This window comes from Anomaloglossus baeobatrachus, chromosome 2 (assembly GCF_048569485.1).
Source record: "Anomaloglossus baeobatrachus isolate aAnoBae1 chromosome 2, aAnoBae1.hap1, whole genome shotgun sequence".
In the NCBI taxonomy this organism is placed as follows: domain Eukaryota; kingdom Metazoa; phylum Chordata; class Amphibia; order Anura; family Aromobatidae; genus Anomaloglossus; species Anomaloglossus baeobatrachus.
In genome coordinates this window covers 570,764,029-570,779,930 of record NC_134354.1, presented here as the reverse complement: position 1 = coordinate 570,779,930, position 15,902 = coordinate 570,764,029, and the positions used below count along the sequence as shown (strand labels likewise).

The 15,902-nt window shown below is 42.0% G+C and overlaps 1 protein-coding gene across 2 annotated transcripts in view; it reads right to left on the bottom strand.

The window, feature by feature from the left end:
* ABCC4 (ATP binding cassette subfamily C member 4 (PEL blood group)) overlaps positions 1–15,902 on the bottom strand; it is a 410,039-nt gene that overhangs the window by 152,506 nt on the left and 241,631 nt on the right. For both annotated transcript variants that reach the window (XM_075336755.1, XM_075336756.1), the window contains one exon: positions 7,498–7,577. In XM_075336755.1, the coding sequence (XP_075192870.1) occupies positions 7,498–7,577 (80 nt within the window). The remainder of the gene's footprint in view (positions 1–7,497; positions 7,578–15,902) is intronic.

Sequence of the window (15,902 nt, the reverse complement as noted above, 5' to 3'; positions counted from 1 at the left end):
CTTCATTTACAGTTAAGAGTAGAATGATGTGCTTTATCAAAAAGCTCTATCTTGGTCTCATCTGTCTAAAAGACACTTCCTCAGAAGGATTTTGGCTTAGGGCCGCTTTACACGCTACGACATCGCTAAAGCGATGTCGCTGGGGTCAAGGAATTTCTGACGCATATCCGGCCGCGTTAGCGATGTCGTTGCGTGTGACACCTATGAGCGATTTTGAATCGTTGCAAAAACGTTCAAAATCGCTAATCGGTGACATGGGGGTCCATTCCCAATTATCGTTGCATCTGCAGGTACGATGTTGTTCGTCGTTCCTGCGGCAGCACACATCGCTATGTGTGACACCGCAGGAACGAGGAACCTCACCTTACCTGCGTCCGCCAGCAATGAGGAAGGAAGGAGGTGGGTGGGATGTTACGTCCCGCTCATCTCCGCCCCTCCGCTTCTGTTGGCCGGCCGCTTAGTGACGTCGCGGTGACGCCCAATGCACCTCCCCCTTGAGGGAAGGAATGTTCAGCGGTCACAGCGACGTCACTGAACAGATATGTGTGTGTGACGCTGCCGTAGCGATAATGTTCGCTACAGCAGCGATCACCACATATCGGCCGTACGACGGGGCAGGTGCTATTGCGCTCGACATCGCCAGCAAATGCTAGCGATGTCATAGCATGTAAAGCGGCCCTTACTCACATACATTTTGGCAAACTGCAATTGAGCTTTTATTTGTCTCTGTGTCAGCAGAGGGGTCCTCCTGGGCCTCCTGCCATAGCATATTATTTAATTCAAATGTCGACAGATAGTTCGTGCTGACACTGATGCACCCTGAACCTGCAGAACAGCTTAAATTTCTTGGGAACTTGATTGGGGCTGCTTATCCACCATCTGGACTATCCTGAGTACCAACCTTTCATCAATTTTTCTCTGCCATCCATGTCTAAGGACATTAGTTAGAGTGCCAAAGGATCATCAAGATTCTGGATTTGGACTTAAAACCTTGTGATTGTTGATATTTTTCAACTATTTTGGTTCTCAAGTCCTCAGATAGTTCTTTTCTCCTTGTTCTGTTCTCCATGCTTAGTGTGAAACACACATACACACAATGCAAAGAATGAGTCAACTTTTCCCTTTTTTATCTGGTTTCAGGTATGATTTTCATACTGCCCACACAAGTTACTTGACAAAGGTGAGTATGCTCGTGTATCACATGCTTGAAAAAAAAAATGTTGTTTCCCTCAATTTTGGAAAGGTGGCAACAATTTTGCCAGACCAACTTTTGGGGGTTTGTGTGAAATTATGTCCAATTTTACTTTTTCTCTGTTTTTTTGTTGTTGTTGCGTTGTTCCAATACACTAAAATAAAATACTGTAAACATGTGTATAACAAAGAATGTATAATTGCCAACAGTTTTCTGTTAGAAATACTTCATTTTTCTGGAACAATTTCAAGGATACCAACACTTTTGGCCATGAGTATATTTAGTATCGCTGCTAAGTACTAAACAATGCTTGTATGAAAGTCATATTGTTAGTTGTGTAAAGGTATTTAAATAAATTACTGTATGATGGTTTATAGCAAAAAGCAGGAAGTTTTTACATTTTGCTAATAAACGTAATTCACAATGGCGGGTGGAATTCTCTAGAACATTATTCATCTGTTGTAGTGTAGCACTTCCAAACAAGGGTTCCTTGAACCTTAGAATGAGCTATCAGTTTTATGGTTCAGGATGGAGTCATTATAGATTTTCCTTTCGAATGAGAATTTTTTTCAACTTCCCTAGGTTAAAAAGATATGGTTGAATCGAATATACTACGCCTATACAAAATTGAATCCTGCACCTCAATATGTATCAATACGAGAAACCTATAGTACCTCATTCATCTTCTGAACCTCAAGCTGACGCATGCAATATATTGTTAAACTGAACATAAATACATTTCTAATCATTAGGTAGTAAATTACCTGCTTTCAGTGCAGAAGTGCTGTGTCTGCCAGTACTATATTATCCACCAGTGAGTGCTAGTGGCTAACTTTCTGAATTGTAGAAAAACAGTAGCAGTGCATGACCTATGTATGAGCATTAGCGTTAAAAACGGATCAAATGAATGACAATACACACAAGAGTGGATGTGAGCAGGCGAACGCCCCAATGAATATTGAAAAATGAAACAGCCTCTTACAACTATTAGGCGGGCTTTGCACACTACTACATCGCAGGTGCGATATCGGTGGGGTCAAATCGAAAGTGATGCACATCCGGCGTCGCAGTCGATATCGTAGTGTGTAAATCCTTTTTGATACGATTAACAAGCGCAAAAGCGTCGTTATCGTATCATCGGTGTAGGGACCGACATTTCCATTATTTGGCAGCAGCGACAGGTACGATGTTGTTCCTCGTTCCTGCGGCAGTACACATCGCTGTGTGAGAAGCCGCAGGAGTGAGGAACATCTCCTACCTACGTCACCGCGTCTCACGCCGGCTTTGCGGAAGGAAGGAGGTGGGCGGGATGTTTACATCCCGCTCAATTCCGCCCCTCCGCTTCTATTGGCCGCCTGCCGTGTGACGTCGTTGTGACACCGTACGACCCGCCCCCTTAGGAAGGAGGCGGGTCGCCGGCCAGAGCGACGTCGCAGGGCAGGTAAGTGCATGTGAAGCTGCCATAGTGATAATGTTCGCTACGGCAGCAATCACAAGATATCGCACCTGCGACGGGGGCGGGGACTATCGCTGCAGCGTCGGTAACACATTGTTACCGATGTCGCAGCGTGCAAAGCCCACCTTAGAGTGGAGACGGCACCAAACAACATCGTAGAGTTTTAGAGATGCTTGAGTTATTCGTAAAAATGTTTTCCTGACAACCCCTTGAAATTAAATAGTAAGTTGTTCTTATATACTGTTGCCTATATTTTCTACTGACTTTGAAAAGAAAGAGGCGTTGAATTCTACCATAAATTATCAGACAGAGGTCAGAGGACCCCCAATATGTGAGGATCCCAGAGGTAGGATCTGCTCTGGTTAATCATTTATGTTTAAACAAGAATACCCATGTAAGCAGCAGACTCATATGTTTTGTTGTTTTTGAGTATCCCGAAATATGACAATTGTATTGACATGCAATTCTACTTTCATTCATTCTTCTCATAGAATTAGCCTCAATCATAGGTACCTAAAATTTGAAATGGTATGGATCTAATTTCCACAGTCTTAAGGCCCCGTCACACACAGAGATAAATCTTTGGCAGATCTGTGGTTGCAGTGAAATCATGGACATATTGTTCCATTTGTACACAGCCACAAATCTGGCACTGAATGTCCACAATTTCACTGCAACCGCAGATCTGCCAAAGATTTATCTCTGTGTGTGACATGGCCTTTAGGCTATGTGCACACAGCGCGTTTTTCGTGGCGTTTTTGCGCGTTTTTCGGGTGCGTTTTTGGCCTCAAAACTGCATGACTTTGCTTCCCCAGCAAAGTCTATGAGTTTTCATTTTTGCTGTCCGCACACAACTTTTTTTTTAAGCTGCGTTTTTGAGCTTAAGAAAAAAAAATGGACATGTCAATTCTTTCCTGCGTTTTTCTGCGTTTTCCCCCATACAATGCATTGGAAAAACGCAGAAAAACGCAGAGATCAAAAACGCAGCAAAACTCAACCAAAAACGCACCAAATCGCGGTAAAAACGCATGCTTTTTTTTACCGCTTTTTGTCGTGGGTGTGTTTTTGTGCGTTTTTAGCAGCCAAAAACGCACAAAAACGCAGCGGCAAAAAAACGCAGCGTGTGCACATAGCCTTAGCCAGAGTACTTAGTACTTCTTGAAGGCTACACAGGAAGAACTCTTCTGTCCCCACAGTCATGCATAAATGCCATTTACTATATCTCCTTTATTCCATTTTTATGCTTAATGTCTCTGTTAGGCTCTCACCAAGTGAGGCAGCTCCTCAAAGCCCAAGGTATGGGTGGACATACGGGTCGCGGTTTCAGTGCAGCAGGCAGCATGTCAGACAGGTAGCTGAAGAACTGGAAACCGCAGTTAGGAAGGTATCTGAAGAACCAGAAATCGCAAGCAGATATGTAGCTGAGAAACTGGAAACAGCAGGCAGGCAGGGAGACATCCTGGAGGCCGCAGCCAGATAGGTAACTATGGAAATGGAAACTGCAGGCAGCCAGGATGATGTTCACAGGCAGAAAGATAACTGTGGAAATTGAAGCCGCAGGCAGCCAGGAAGAAGTTCTGGAGACATTAGGCAGGTTGTGTGATACTGGAAACCACAGGCGAATAGGTAGCTCTAAAATTTGAAGCCTCAGGCAAAGATAATATGTCCTAACACTGCAGACAGTTTGCTGTGAGCAGACAAATATCAACTAAAAGTACAAGTAACACTGAAGTCTTTATCACCAGGTTTTTCATATACCGTATAACCTAAAGCCAGTGCTATACTGGCACTATCAGGCTGAATCTCTACATACCTGTAGTGGTCAGCTCAGATGTTTAGGTTTTGAAATCCAAGAAAGTAAAGTCTATAAAATTAGCTGCTTGTTGAGTGACAGCAGCTGATGATCAGATAATATCTGGTCAGATAATATCTGGTCAGAGTTATGCTAATTCTAACAGGGGGAGGGGATAACTATGCATACCCCCCAGATATTATCTGCTTCTCAGTTGCTGTCACTCAACAAGCAGCTAATTTTATAGACTTTACTTTCTTGGATTTCAAAACCTAAACATTCGAGCTGACCACTACATGTACAGTATGTATAGAATCAGCCTGATAGTGCCAGTATAGCACTGGCTTTAGGTTATATACGAAAATCCTGGTGATTGGTTCCCTTTAATACCAAGACACAGGTGTGTGCCTTGGAAGGCCTTATATAGAAAACCACATGCTGGGCTACTTGCAAAGCCCAATGTGGAGCACAACAGCAAGATTCAGCAGACCAGGGAAAGGCAGCAGAGCCCAGACCCGGGACAGGTGTGTAACAGTCTTTTAATATGACATGATTATAAAATTAGGAAAGGAAGAGACAATCTCCTATTGGGTATATGGTATTGTAGTTGCAGGGAATGAGGGGAGTGAGATATTGCTCACCTGATGGAGTTGTGATTGTCACAATAAAAGCCTGTTCGAGTCTGCCTCTGCAGTCCACCACTGGGTAGAAAATCCCTTCATCTGCACACAGTAGATAATGGAATGGAGGACAGGTGTTTGAATGACCACGCTGCAGGAGATGAGAGGTTTCACACGCCAAAGTTGACAGTAGTTTTATCATGCATTTCAGGCTTTAGCTGTAGTTACTATTTGAAAAAGGGGTGTTGAGCCAGAAAACCATAATAAAACTACTTGCATTATCTTTGGGATGTGGAAGCTCTCCATCTCCTGCAACACTGCAGCCATTCAGATGCCTATTCTCCATTATAATAGGACTATAAAATTGTAACATAAAGAAGTTGCACTGGCCTCAATGGCGATTTCAACGCACTACGGTCCTCAGCACTTGGCGACCCCACTCAGTACCTTTACAAGGGCTGACACTTCTTGGCTGAGTTGCTGTGCTTCCACTTTTGAAAACACCACTCCGATGGTCATGGAATATTTGGGAGGGAAAATCTTTCACTAATTAATGTTACAAACATGACCTCGTATTACAGGACCCCATTGGAATTAACTGAGCACTTTAGAAAGAGCCATTCTTCAGAAATGTTTGTAAAGCAGATGGGAAGTATCTTTATTTACACACGTGGTCAAAATTGTTGATATCCCTCGTTTAATGAAAGAAAAACCGACAATGGTCACAGAAATAACTTGACTCGGACAAAAGTAATAATAAATTAAAAATCTATGAAAATGAACAAATGAACGTCAGACATTGCTTTTCTGCTTCCACAGAATTTTTAAAAAAATAAAACTCATGAAATCGGCCTGGACAGAAATGATGGTCCCTTAACTTAATATTTTGCTGAACAACCTTTTGAGGCAATCACTGCAATCAAACGACTCCTGTAACTGTCAATGAGACTTCTGCACCTCTCGACAGGTATTTTGGCCACGCCTCATGGGCAAACTGCTCCAGTTGTCTCGTGTTTGAAGGTTGCCATTTCCAGAAGGCATGTTTCAGCTCTTTCCAAAGATGCGCAATAGAATTTAGCTCAAGGCTCATAGAAGGCCACTTCAGAATAGTCTGCTGTTTTCCGCTTAGCTATTCTTGGGTGTTTTTAGCTGTGTGTTTTGGTTCATTATCCTGTTGCAAGACCCATGATCTGCGACTGAGACCAAGCTTTGACACCGGGCAGCACATTTCTTTCTAGAATCCCTTGATAGTCTTGAGATTTCATTGTACCCTGCACAGATTTAAGACACCCTGTGCCAGATGCAGCAAAGCAGCCCCAGAAAATAACAGAGCCTCCTCCATGTTTCACAGTAGGGACAGTGTTCTTTTCTTGATATGCGTCATTTTTCCGTCTGTGAACATAAAGCTGATGTGCCTTGCTAAAAAGTTCAATTTTTATCTCATCTGTCCATAGGACATTTTCCCAGAAGCTTTGTGGTTTGTCAACATGTAGTTTGGCAAATTCCAGTCTGGCTTTTTTTATGATTTTTTTTCAACAATGATATCCTCCTTGGTCATCTCCCATGAAGTCTACTTTGGCTAAAACAACGACGGATGCTGCGAGCTGACACTGTTGTTCCTTGAGCTTGAAGTTCACTTTTAATCTCTTTAGAAGTTTTTCTGGGCTCTTTTGTTACCATTCGTATTATCCGTCTTTTTGATTTGTCATCGATTTTCCTCCTGCTGCCACGTCCAGAGAGGTTAGCCACAGTCCCATGCATCTTAAAGTTCTGAATAATATGTGCAACTGTAGTAACAGGAACATCAAGCTGCTTGGAGATGGTCTTATAACCTTTACCTTAAACATGCTTGTCTATAATTTTCTTTCTAATCTCCTTAGACAACTCTTTCCTTTACTTCCTCTGGTCCATGTGGAGTGTGGTACACACCATCTCACCAAACAGCACAGTGAGTATATGTAGCCATATATACAGGTCCACTGACTGATTACAAGATTGTAGACACCTGTGATGCTAATTAGTGCACATACCTTTTCAGGGGTACTATCATTTCTGTCCAGGCCTGTTTCATTTTTAAAAAAAAATCTGTGGAAGCATGGTTGAAAAGCAATACCTGACTTTCATTTGCTCATTTTGATAGATTTTTAATTATTACGTTTATCAGATTCAAGTTAATTCTGTGACCATTGTGGGTTTTTCTTTCATTAAACGAGGGGTACCAACAATTTTGACCACGTGTGTAAGTGCTGACTGTGTGCAGACAGGTCTTTTTGTCTGAAATATACATCTGTGCATAGATTGTTATATTAATTAATTATATGCTCGCAGGGACCATAGTTTTGGACAAATTATTGTATTATGTTGTTCTATTACAATTATATGGGAGAAATGCATTCAATATCTTCAATTTTAAAAATATTTGGAAAAAAATATTTACCTGCATGAAGTCCAAAAACGTAAAAGGTAGTAAGTCATCCAGGTGACCAATATCTTTAGAAAACCTGTTCAATATTCTTCCTAAAATAGAATACATATACTTATGTTAACAAGCAAGTGAAATAGCAGAGCTAACAATCAATGTATGAGAGATATATATCATAGCTCAAGTTTATATTACTGAGTAGTGATTGGATGTAAAACAAAACAAAAAAATTTTTTAGGAAAATCTACTCAAACTTTGAAAATGTATACACAATATACACAAATAAAGTCATCTGTATTTGGACAGAATACTGTGAACACACTTTTTTTTTGTTTTGGACTTTTTTCTAATTGCTTATGCCTAAAAGTGTGAAAATTGCCAGTGCTTCCTACAGACAGTTTTTGTTACAAGGATAGAGATATTTTCAAACGTACCTATTTTCAATGATAAGTATACTGTGGCTATAAAAAATCAATACACCCCTGGTAAAATGCCAGGTTTTTGTTCAGTAAAAAAAAAAATCATTTTATGTGGAAAAATAAAAATAAAGCACACCCTTGAACTAAAGAGGGCTTTACACGCAACAACATCGCTAACGAGATGTCGTTGGGGTCACGGAATTCGTGACGCACATCTGGCCACGTTAGCGACGTCGTTGCGTGTGACACGTACGAGCGACCGATAACGATGTAAAATACTCACCAAATCATTGATTGTTGACACGTCGTCCATTTCCCAAATATCATTCCTTGTTCTGGACGCAGGTTGTTTGTCGTTCCTGAGGCATCACACATCGCTACGTGTGACACCCCAGGAACGACGAACAACACCGTACCTTCGTCCTCCGGCAACGAGGTGGGCGTGACTTTCCTGCGGCTCCTCTCCGCCCCTCCGCTTCAATTGTACGCCTGCCGTGTGACGTCGCTGTGATGCTGCACGAACCGCCTTCTTAGAACAGAGGCTGTTCGCCGGCCACAGCGACGTCGTTAGGAAGGTAAGTATGTGTGACCGCCACGGGCAACGATTTGCCCGTGACGCACAAACGACGAAGGCGGGTGCGAACGCTAGCGACATCGCTAGTGATGTCGCAGCGTGTAAAGCCCCCTTAATCTTTTATTGAATGATTTTATGACAGCATCTGTTTTTTTTGGGTAGAAGCCTATCAGCATGGTCCATCTAGAATTGGCAATCTTTGCCCTCTCTTCCTAGCAAACAATCTGGCAGATTACGATGGTATCTCCTGTGTAGAGCCATCTTAAAAAATAATGGCCTCCCGTTATATTCTTCTCATAATATAATATCATAATAACATTTCAGTATATCCTGGTTGAAGATGCTAAGCTTGTTCCTTCAAGCATGAAGCTAAGTATGATGCCATATAAAGAAGTTGTCTGTCTTTAAAAGAAAAAATATCCTCCAAACAGCAGAGATAGTTTTAATTATAAAAAATATGTAATGTTCAACCTATCACCCATTTGCGATGGCTGATGATTGGCTGCAGTGGTCAGATAACTATAACGGATGTGATCCAAGACACATCCAATAACTAGTTGGTAACCATAAAAAGTCTAAATACCTGAAGAGATAATGCCCCAAAAATTTTTTAAAAGGAACCTGCCATGTTGTTTTCTGATATTAAACCGCCCCCAATCTGTTTTTCTTGATACAATGTGCATCACTAACATGGTTAAAAAAGAAAAAAGAATTCCATGTATTTATCTTAAAAAAAAAAAAAAAGACTTTATATGCTTAGCTGAATGTAGTACATACCTTAGGTTTCAGTCACAGGGGCGGAGCTTTTGCAGGGTTCAGTCACTATCACTCAAGTTCAGGCATGATTCTTTTTTAACTTAGTCACACCCCCAGTATTGTAATTGATTACACCACGGGTCCTTTAACATCACTTCTCTGCTGAGCTCCACCCATTGCGGTCACATGGACGTGATATCACCACACATCCTGCACAACCATTTTTCTTCTGTTGATTACCATAGGTCCTTTAGTATCACTTCTTTGCTGAGCTCTGCCCATTGCGGTTACATGATTGTCACATCAGCACAGGTCCTTCACCACCACTTCTCCAATGTTAGCTCCAGGGGGTAACGTCTAAATCCCAGTGGAAAGAGGAACTTCTGATGATGTCATACCCATGTGACCAGAAGGGGCAGTGCCTCCGCCAACAAAGCTGATACTAAGAAGCAACATTTTTTTTCTAAGTCCGCGTGGGTATAGTGTTGATTATAATAGAAGCAGGGGTCTGGAGGTAAGAGTAAGACCCCCAGATGTGCAGGGTGCCGATGGGAGGAAACATCAGCACGCCAACCAAACAAGCCAGTCACACTCACAGGTCCTTCTACCCACTGAGATATAGCCACAACCAGCTCCAGAGCTCAGCAGAAGAGAAGTGGTTGTGCAGGACCTGTGCTAATGTCACAATCATTGACCATAATGAGAGGGGCTGAGCAGAAAAGTGATGTTAAAGGACCTGTTACAATGCTGGGGATGTGACAAAGTTCAAACAAGATCATTCCTCAGCTTGAGTGACAGTGACTGAACCCTGCAAAAGCTCCGCCCCTATGACTGAAACCTAAGGTGTGTACTGCATTCACCTGAGCATACAAAGTCTTTTTTTAAGATAAAAACAAGGAATTTTGTTTTTAAAAAAACCAAACATCTTAAGCCCGCTTTACACGCTTCAATATATCTCACAATCCGTCGTTGGGGTCAAGTTGTAAGTGACGCACATCCGGCATCGTTCGTGACGTATTTGCGTGTGACACCTACGTGCGATCAAGATTGAACGCAAATACGGTGATCGCATACACGTCGTTTATTCCTCATACATTGGATGTTTTGTTGTACGAACCTAGTCAATTGAAACGTGTGACACCCCTCATACGATTTTGATGTCTGAGGCTATGTGCGCAGGTGTGCGCTCTGCACCGCAGCTTAAAAAAGGTCCGCTTCAGAGCGCAGCTGAAAAGCTGCGTTCTGAAGCGCCTCACAATGTCTGTCATTCACTAATCTCTGTCAGTCGGTCACTATCTCTGTCCCTCTCTCTCTGTCCATGTCAGTCTATCCCTCTTACCCCCTCTCTCATATACTCACCGATCACCGATCACCGGTGCGGCGCTGCACGGCATTCACACTGCTCCGGCGGCTTTTACTATTTTGAAAAAGCCGGCCGCTCATTAAACAATCTCGTATTCCCTGCTTTCCCCGCCCACCGGAACCTATGATTGGTTGCAGTGAGACACGCCCCCACGCTGAGTGACAGGTGTCTCACTGCACCCAATCACAGCAGCCGGTGAGCGTGTCTATACTGTGCATTGAAATAAATAATTAAATAATTTAAAAAAACGGCGTGCGGTCCCCCCCCAATTTTAAAACCAGCCAGATAAAGCCATACGGCTGAAGGCTGGTATTCTCAGGATGGGGAGCTCCACGTTATGGGGAGCCCCCCAGCCTAACAATATCAGCCAGCAGCCGCCCAGAATTGCCGCATACATTAGATGCGACAGTTCTGGGACTGTACCCGGCTCTTCCCGATTTGCCCTGGTGCGGTGGCAATCGGAGTAATAAGGAGTTATTGGCAGCCCATAGCTGCCAATAACTCCTAGATTAATCATGTCAGGCGTCTCCCCGAGATACCTTCCATGATTAATCTGTAAGTGACAGTAAATAAACACACACACACGAAAAAATCCTTTATTAGAAATAAAAAACACAAACATATACCCTCGTTCACCACTTTAATAAGCCCGAAAAAGCCCTCTATGTCCGGCGTAATCCAGGATGGTCCAGCGTCGCTTCCAGCTCTGCTGCATGGAGGTGACTGGAGCTGCAGAATACACCGCCGCTCCTGTCAGCTCCACGCAGCAACTGAAGACAGCCGCTCGTTCAGCTGAGCTGTCACTGAGGTTACCCGCTGTCACTGGATACAGCGGTAGCCGCGGGTAACCTCAGTGACAGCTCAGCTGTCTGTGTCTGCTGTTAGCGGCCATGTAGCAGAGCTGAATGGCAGATGACATAGTAAAAACGCATCCCTACACATTACACACGCTTGGCAAGTCAATAAATAAAAAAAAAAAAAAGGGTGCCCAATGCATACGTCACAGAACACATGATCTAAAGGATCGCACACAAAATTGATCAATTTAACATAGACTACTAACGCACGTGTGACAGCAAATGAACAACTTAAGTGCGATCTCATTAGATCACATATGCGACCTGGGCGTGTCACATCGCAAACGTGATTGCACAACAAATTGCAACGTGTAAAGCAGGCTTTAGTGATGCACATTGCATCATTTAAAGAACATTGGGGGTGGTTTAATATAAAAAAATACATGGCAGGTTCCCTTGAACATTAGTTTTGCTAGTTTTCTTATACTTAGACAATTACGTCTCCAGTGTTCTTGGCAACGTAAAGCAAATGTGTAAATCAAGTTTTTGTATCACATGTATTTTAAAAAAATAACTAATTCTTTTCATATCATGATTTGTAATAAAACAAAATTAGTAATCTTGCAATTTCCACACTAGCCACTGGGGCTTTATCGGACTCCTGTCCTTAAAGCTGGGTTTACACACTGCAACATCTCAAACGACATCGCTGTAACGTCACCGGTTTTGTGACGCAATAGCGATGTTGTTTGCGATGTTGCAGTGTGTGAAACCTATCAGCGACCTGGCCCCTGCTGTGAAGTTGTAATCGTTACAAATCGTTCAGGACCATTCCTAGGTCCTTTGTTTCCCGCTGTGCAGCATGAAGTTTCAGTGTGTGAAGACTTTGCAGCGACTTTGGTAGCAACTTCCCTTTCAAAAGGCTGCTTATCAACGTCCCCAACAACCAGCTAGGTCGCTCTGCAGGTCCGGATCGCTGTTGCGTTGTTGGCCAGGTTTGCCTGTTTGAACGCTCACCAGAGACTTAGCAGAGACTTAGGGAGGTCGCTATTGCGTCACAAAACCGGTGACGTTACAGCGATGTCCTTTGCGATGTTGCAGTGTGTAAACCCAGCTTTAAGGACCAGTTTTCAGCAGTCTTCTTATCAGCAGAGGCTGCATAACAATAACAGGTAGAACCTCTATACACAACTGATAAGACAGGATCCACTACTGTGGATAGATAATGACACTGCTAACCTTGCTTCCCTTTTCCTGAGACCTCTTCACACACTCATTAGATGCTTCAATGCAAAAAATAAGATCTGAGTCCAATCATTGCTACTAATGTACATGTCATTTTCCTGAAATATCAGGAGTCTAAAAAAAAAAGACCAATGGAGAGAGTGAACATTTTAAGATATTGATTTATTTTATTTTTTTTTTCTTTAATAAAGATTGTGATCTGGGGGGGAAAAAACGGCAATTTTTTTTTTACATGCATTTAAACACAAAAAGCCTGATTGAAATAATAGGTAATTTTCTGATAACGCATTCCCTTTAATCTTTCACAATTCAATTTCAGCAGTAACGTCAAATCAGAATTTACACTTAAGCTACAGTAAATGGGTTTAATAAGTTCACCTTCTGTTCTTAGTGATACACTGGTATTACGGTCTTTTCTTTACTAGTATAATTATCCCATTATATGGCAATTTGTAAAATCTAAGACCTGAAATGAATAAACTGATGGGGTCTTAAATAGATCTAGACATATTGGCCAATACTAAAAATAAGTAATATAACGAAGCTGAATTAGAGCTGCAGAATAATGTTTCTTTTCAAGTACATGTCTCAGGTGAAAAAAAAAGAAGACTTTACTAGAATAAGATAAGTTTAATAAAAATCAAGTGGCGGATCGTAATATTTCTTCAGGGTAGTGGAATTGCTAATTGAATGCCACAAACTTGAGGATGGAGCTTAAACCTTCAGAATGTAATTTACAGTTGTACCTATCAGAAATGTGCTGGGATTAAAAAGGATACCCGCGGGGAGGAGAAGATTCGTTTTAAAAGAAAAACAGAGATGTGATTAGGCCTTTAGAGCATTTAAGCTATATTCAAATGAACATTAGCCGCTGAATAAAATTGCATTCCAGATATTCTTCATCTTCTGATAAGCAGAAGATCAAAAGCAGTGTTAACAATTCCAACTCCCCTAGCGTAAAGACAAACAACTTGCATGGGTGAAGTAAGCATTAGGCAGATGCCCAAACTTCCTGCAGAGCTCGAAAGACTTTGCTTTATTTTGTACAATGGCAGCATTTCATTAGATGCAAATATGAACGTGACTATCACCTTATACGTATTGTAAAACAACAAAGTCTTAAGAAATATTATGTATGATTAATGCTAAATTACAGAACAAGGAAAAAGGCAATACCTGTCGTTAATGGTATATTTTCAGAATACGCTGTCTTGTGTTTATGCAGTGGTAAGCAAAAGGGTAACAATGTTTTGAACTTTTGTCTTTCAGACTCCACATCTCACCATCCACTACAGCTTCGATCATGAGACTACCTTCATTTTATAGACAATCATCTTGGCTATCTTATCCATAAATTTAACTTCACCATCGCATCCAAGAGTTCTCCTGCGCCTCCTCCATACTCTGGAATGCCCTGCCACAACATATCAGACTCTCCCCTACTGTGGAAAGCTTCAAAAGGAACCTGAAGACCCACCTCTTCCAACAAGCCTACAACCTGCCGTAACCCTCTGATACAGCACCGCACAACCAACCTTACCCTCACCTACTGTATCCTCACCCATCCCTTGTAGACTGTGAGCCCTCGCGGGCAGGGACTTCTCTCCTCCTGTACCTGTCTGTGCCTTTTATTGTTTATGATTATTGTACTTGTCATGATTCTTTTCAGGTCACTACATTGTTACTGTTTTGTTGCTGGTGGTGGCAAAATCTTTCATCCTGTATACTACAAATTACAACCTTTTCTCACATTTCCTAATAGCTCAGTGTGTTATTAGGTTGATTCCCAAGAGAATGTCACTAATTTAAATTGAAGAGCAGCCATGAAGAAGATTTCCCAAGAAAAAAGAAACCGCATCATGCAGCTTATCGATAGCAGTCTCTCAACCGAGAAAATTATTAAACTGCATCATGTGAGTGACATGAGAGTTGTAAGAATATGAAATGAAGTCCGTCCGTCCAAAAGTCAAAAGGTGGACGTCCAGGCAAAATATCAGTCAACAAGTCGATTCAACACAAGAACTATTAGTTCTGGTGTGGTAATCAGGACAGCTGATGTGGCTCATATGCTTCGCAATAGTGAGATCACAAACTTCCTTGCAAGCACAGTGCAATGCACATTACACAAGTCTGGAATGGCAGCCTAAAAAAAGATGCAGCAGCCTGTTATGAGAAGTATTGGCTCGAGTTTGCAAAAAAATCAGTAAAGTCAACAATACAAGATTGGAAAGGTAGGATTTGGAGCAATGAAACAAAAGTCAATTGATTAGAATATTATGGGTGCAAATGGGTCTGGAAGAAACAAGGGAAAAAGGGGCTAACGGATTGAGAAATAGAAGGAACTGTCATGTTTGGTGTAGGAAGCCTGATGATATGGGAGGTTTCACAGCCAAAGGCATTAGATACTTGGCCAGGATCGACGGTGGTCTCAATGCCGAGCTAGTATCCTACAAGATGAGTTACTTCATATACTCGAGTCCTATGGGTATGAAAAAGACAACATAGTGTTCCTGTAGGACACCAACCCAAAGAATATGTCGAGATTGGCAAAGAAATAGTTCAGTGACAATGAAGAAATGAAGTAGAGGTGCTGCATTGGCCCAGACAGTCCGCAGACTTCAACTCAATCGAACACATGTGGGTAGGGTTGAACAAAAAGCTGTATACATACCCAACTGAGTTGACTAGTATGCACCAACATTGGGAACATGTAGAAGAGACCTGGAATCAGATTTCAATCAACACATGCTTGCATCTGATCAACAGAATGCCCAGAAAGATTTAGGCAGTGTTGAAAGCCAAAGGTGGATTGACAAAATACTAACAAAATAATAAAATTATAATTTATTTTTTTAGGAGTAAAATGGTAACAATGTAGTGACATGACAAGATTCTGCATAACTAATCATTTGTTAAATAGTGATAGCCAATATAATTGTGTGGAAAATGAAGGTCGTCTCACATTCATAGCTGTAGTGGATGGTGAGATATGGAGCCTGGAAGTCGAAAGTTCAAAACATTGTTACCCTTTTGATTGTCAGTGTACATAGGGAAAACCACTAGAGTTGATCGGACGGCCAATAATCCGATACCGGTGGATCACTGCCAGATTTAAAAAAGAACCCGATCTGCTCCGGAATCCGGTGCCCATATAAGTCAATGGGGACCGGAATACGGAGGTTAAAAACGTTTCTGGAGGTGCTAGGGGTCTAGGAGCGAGTGCGGCATACTCACCGAGGCGCTGTCATGGCGGCACACTCCTTCTG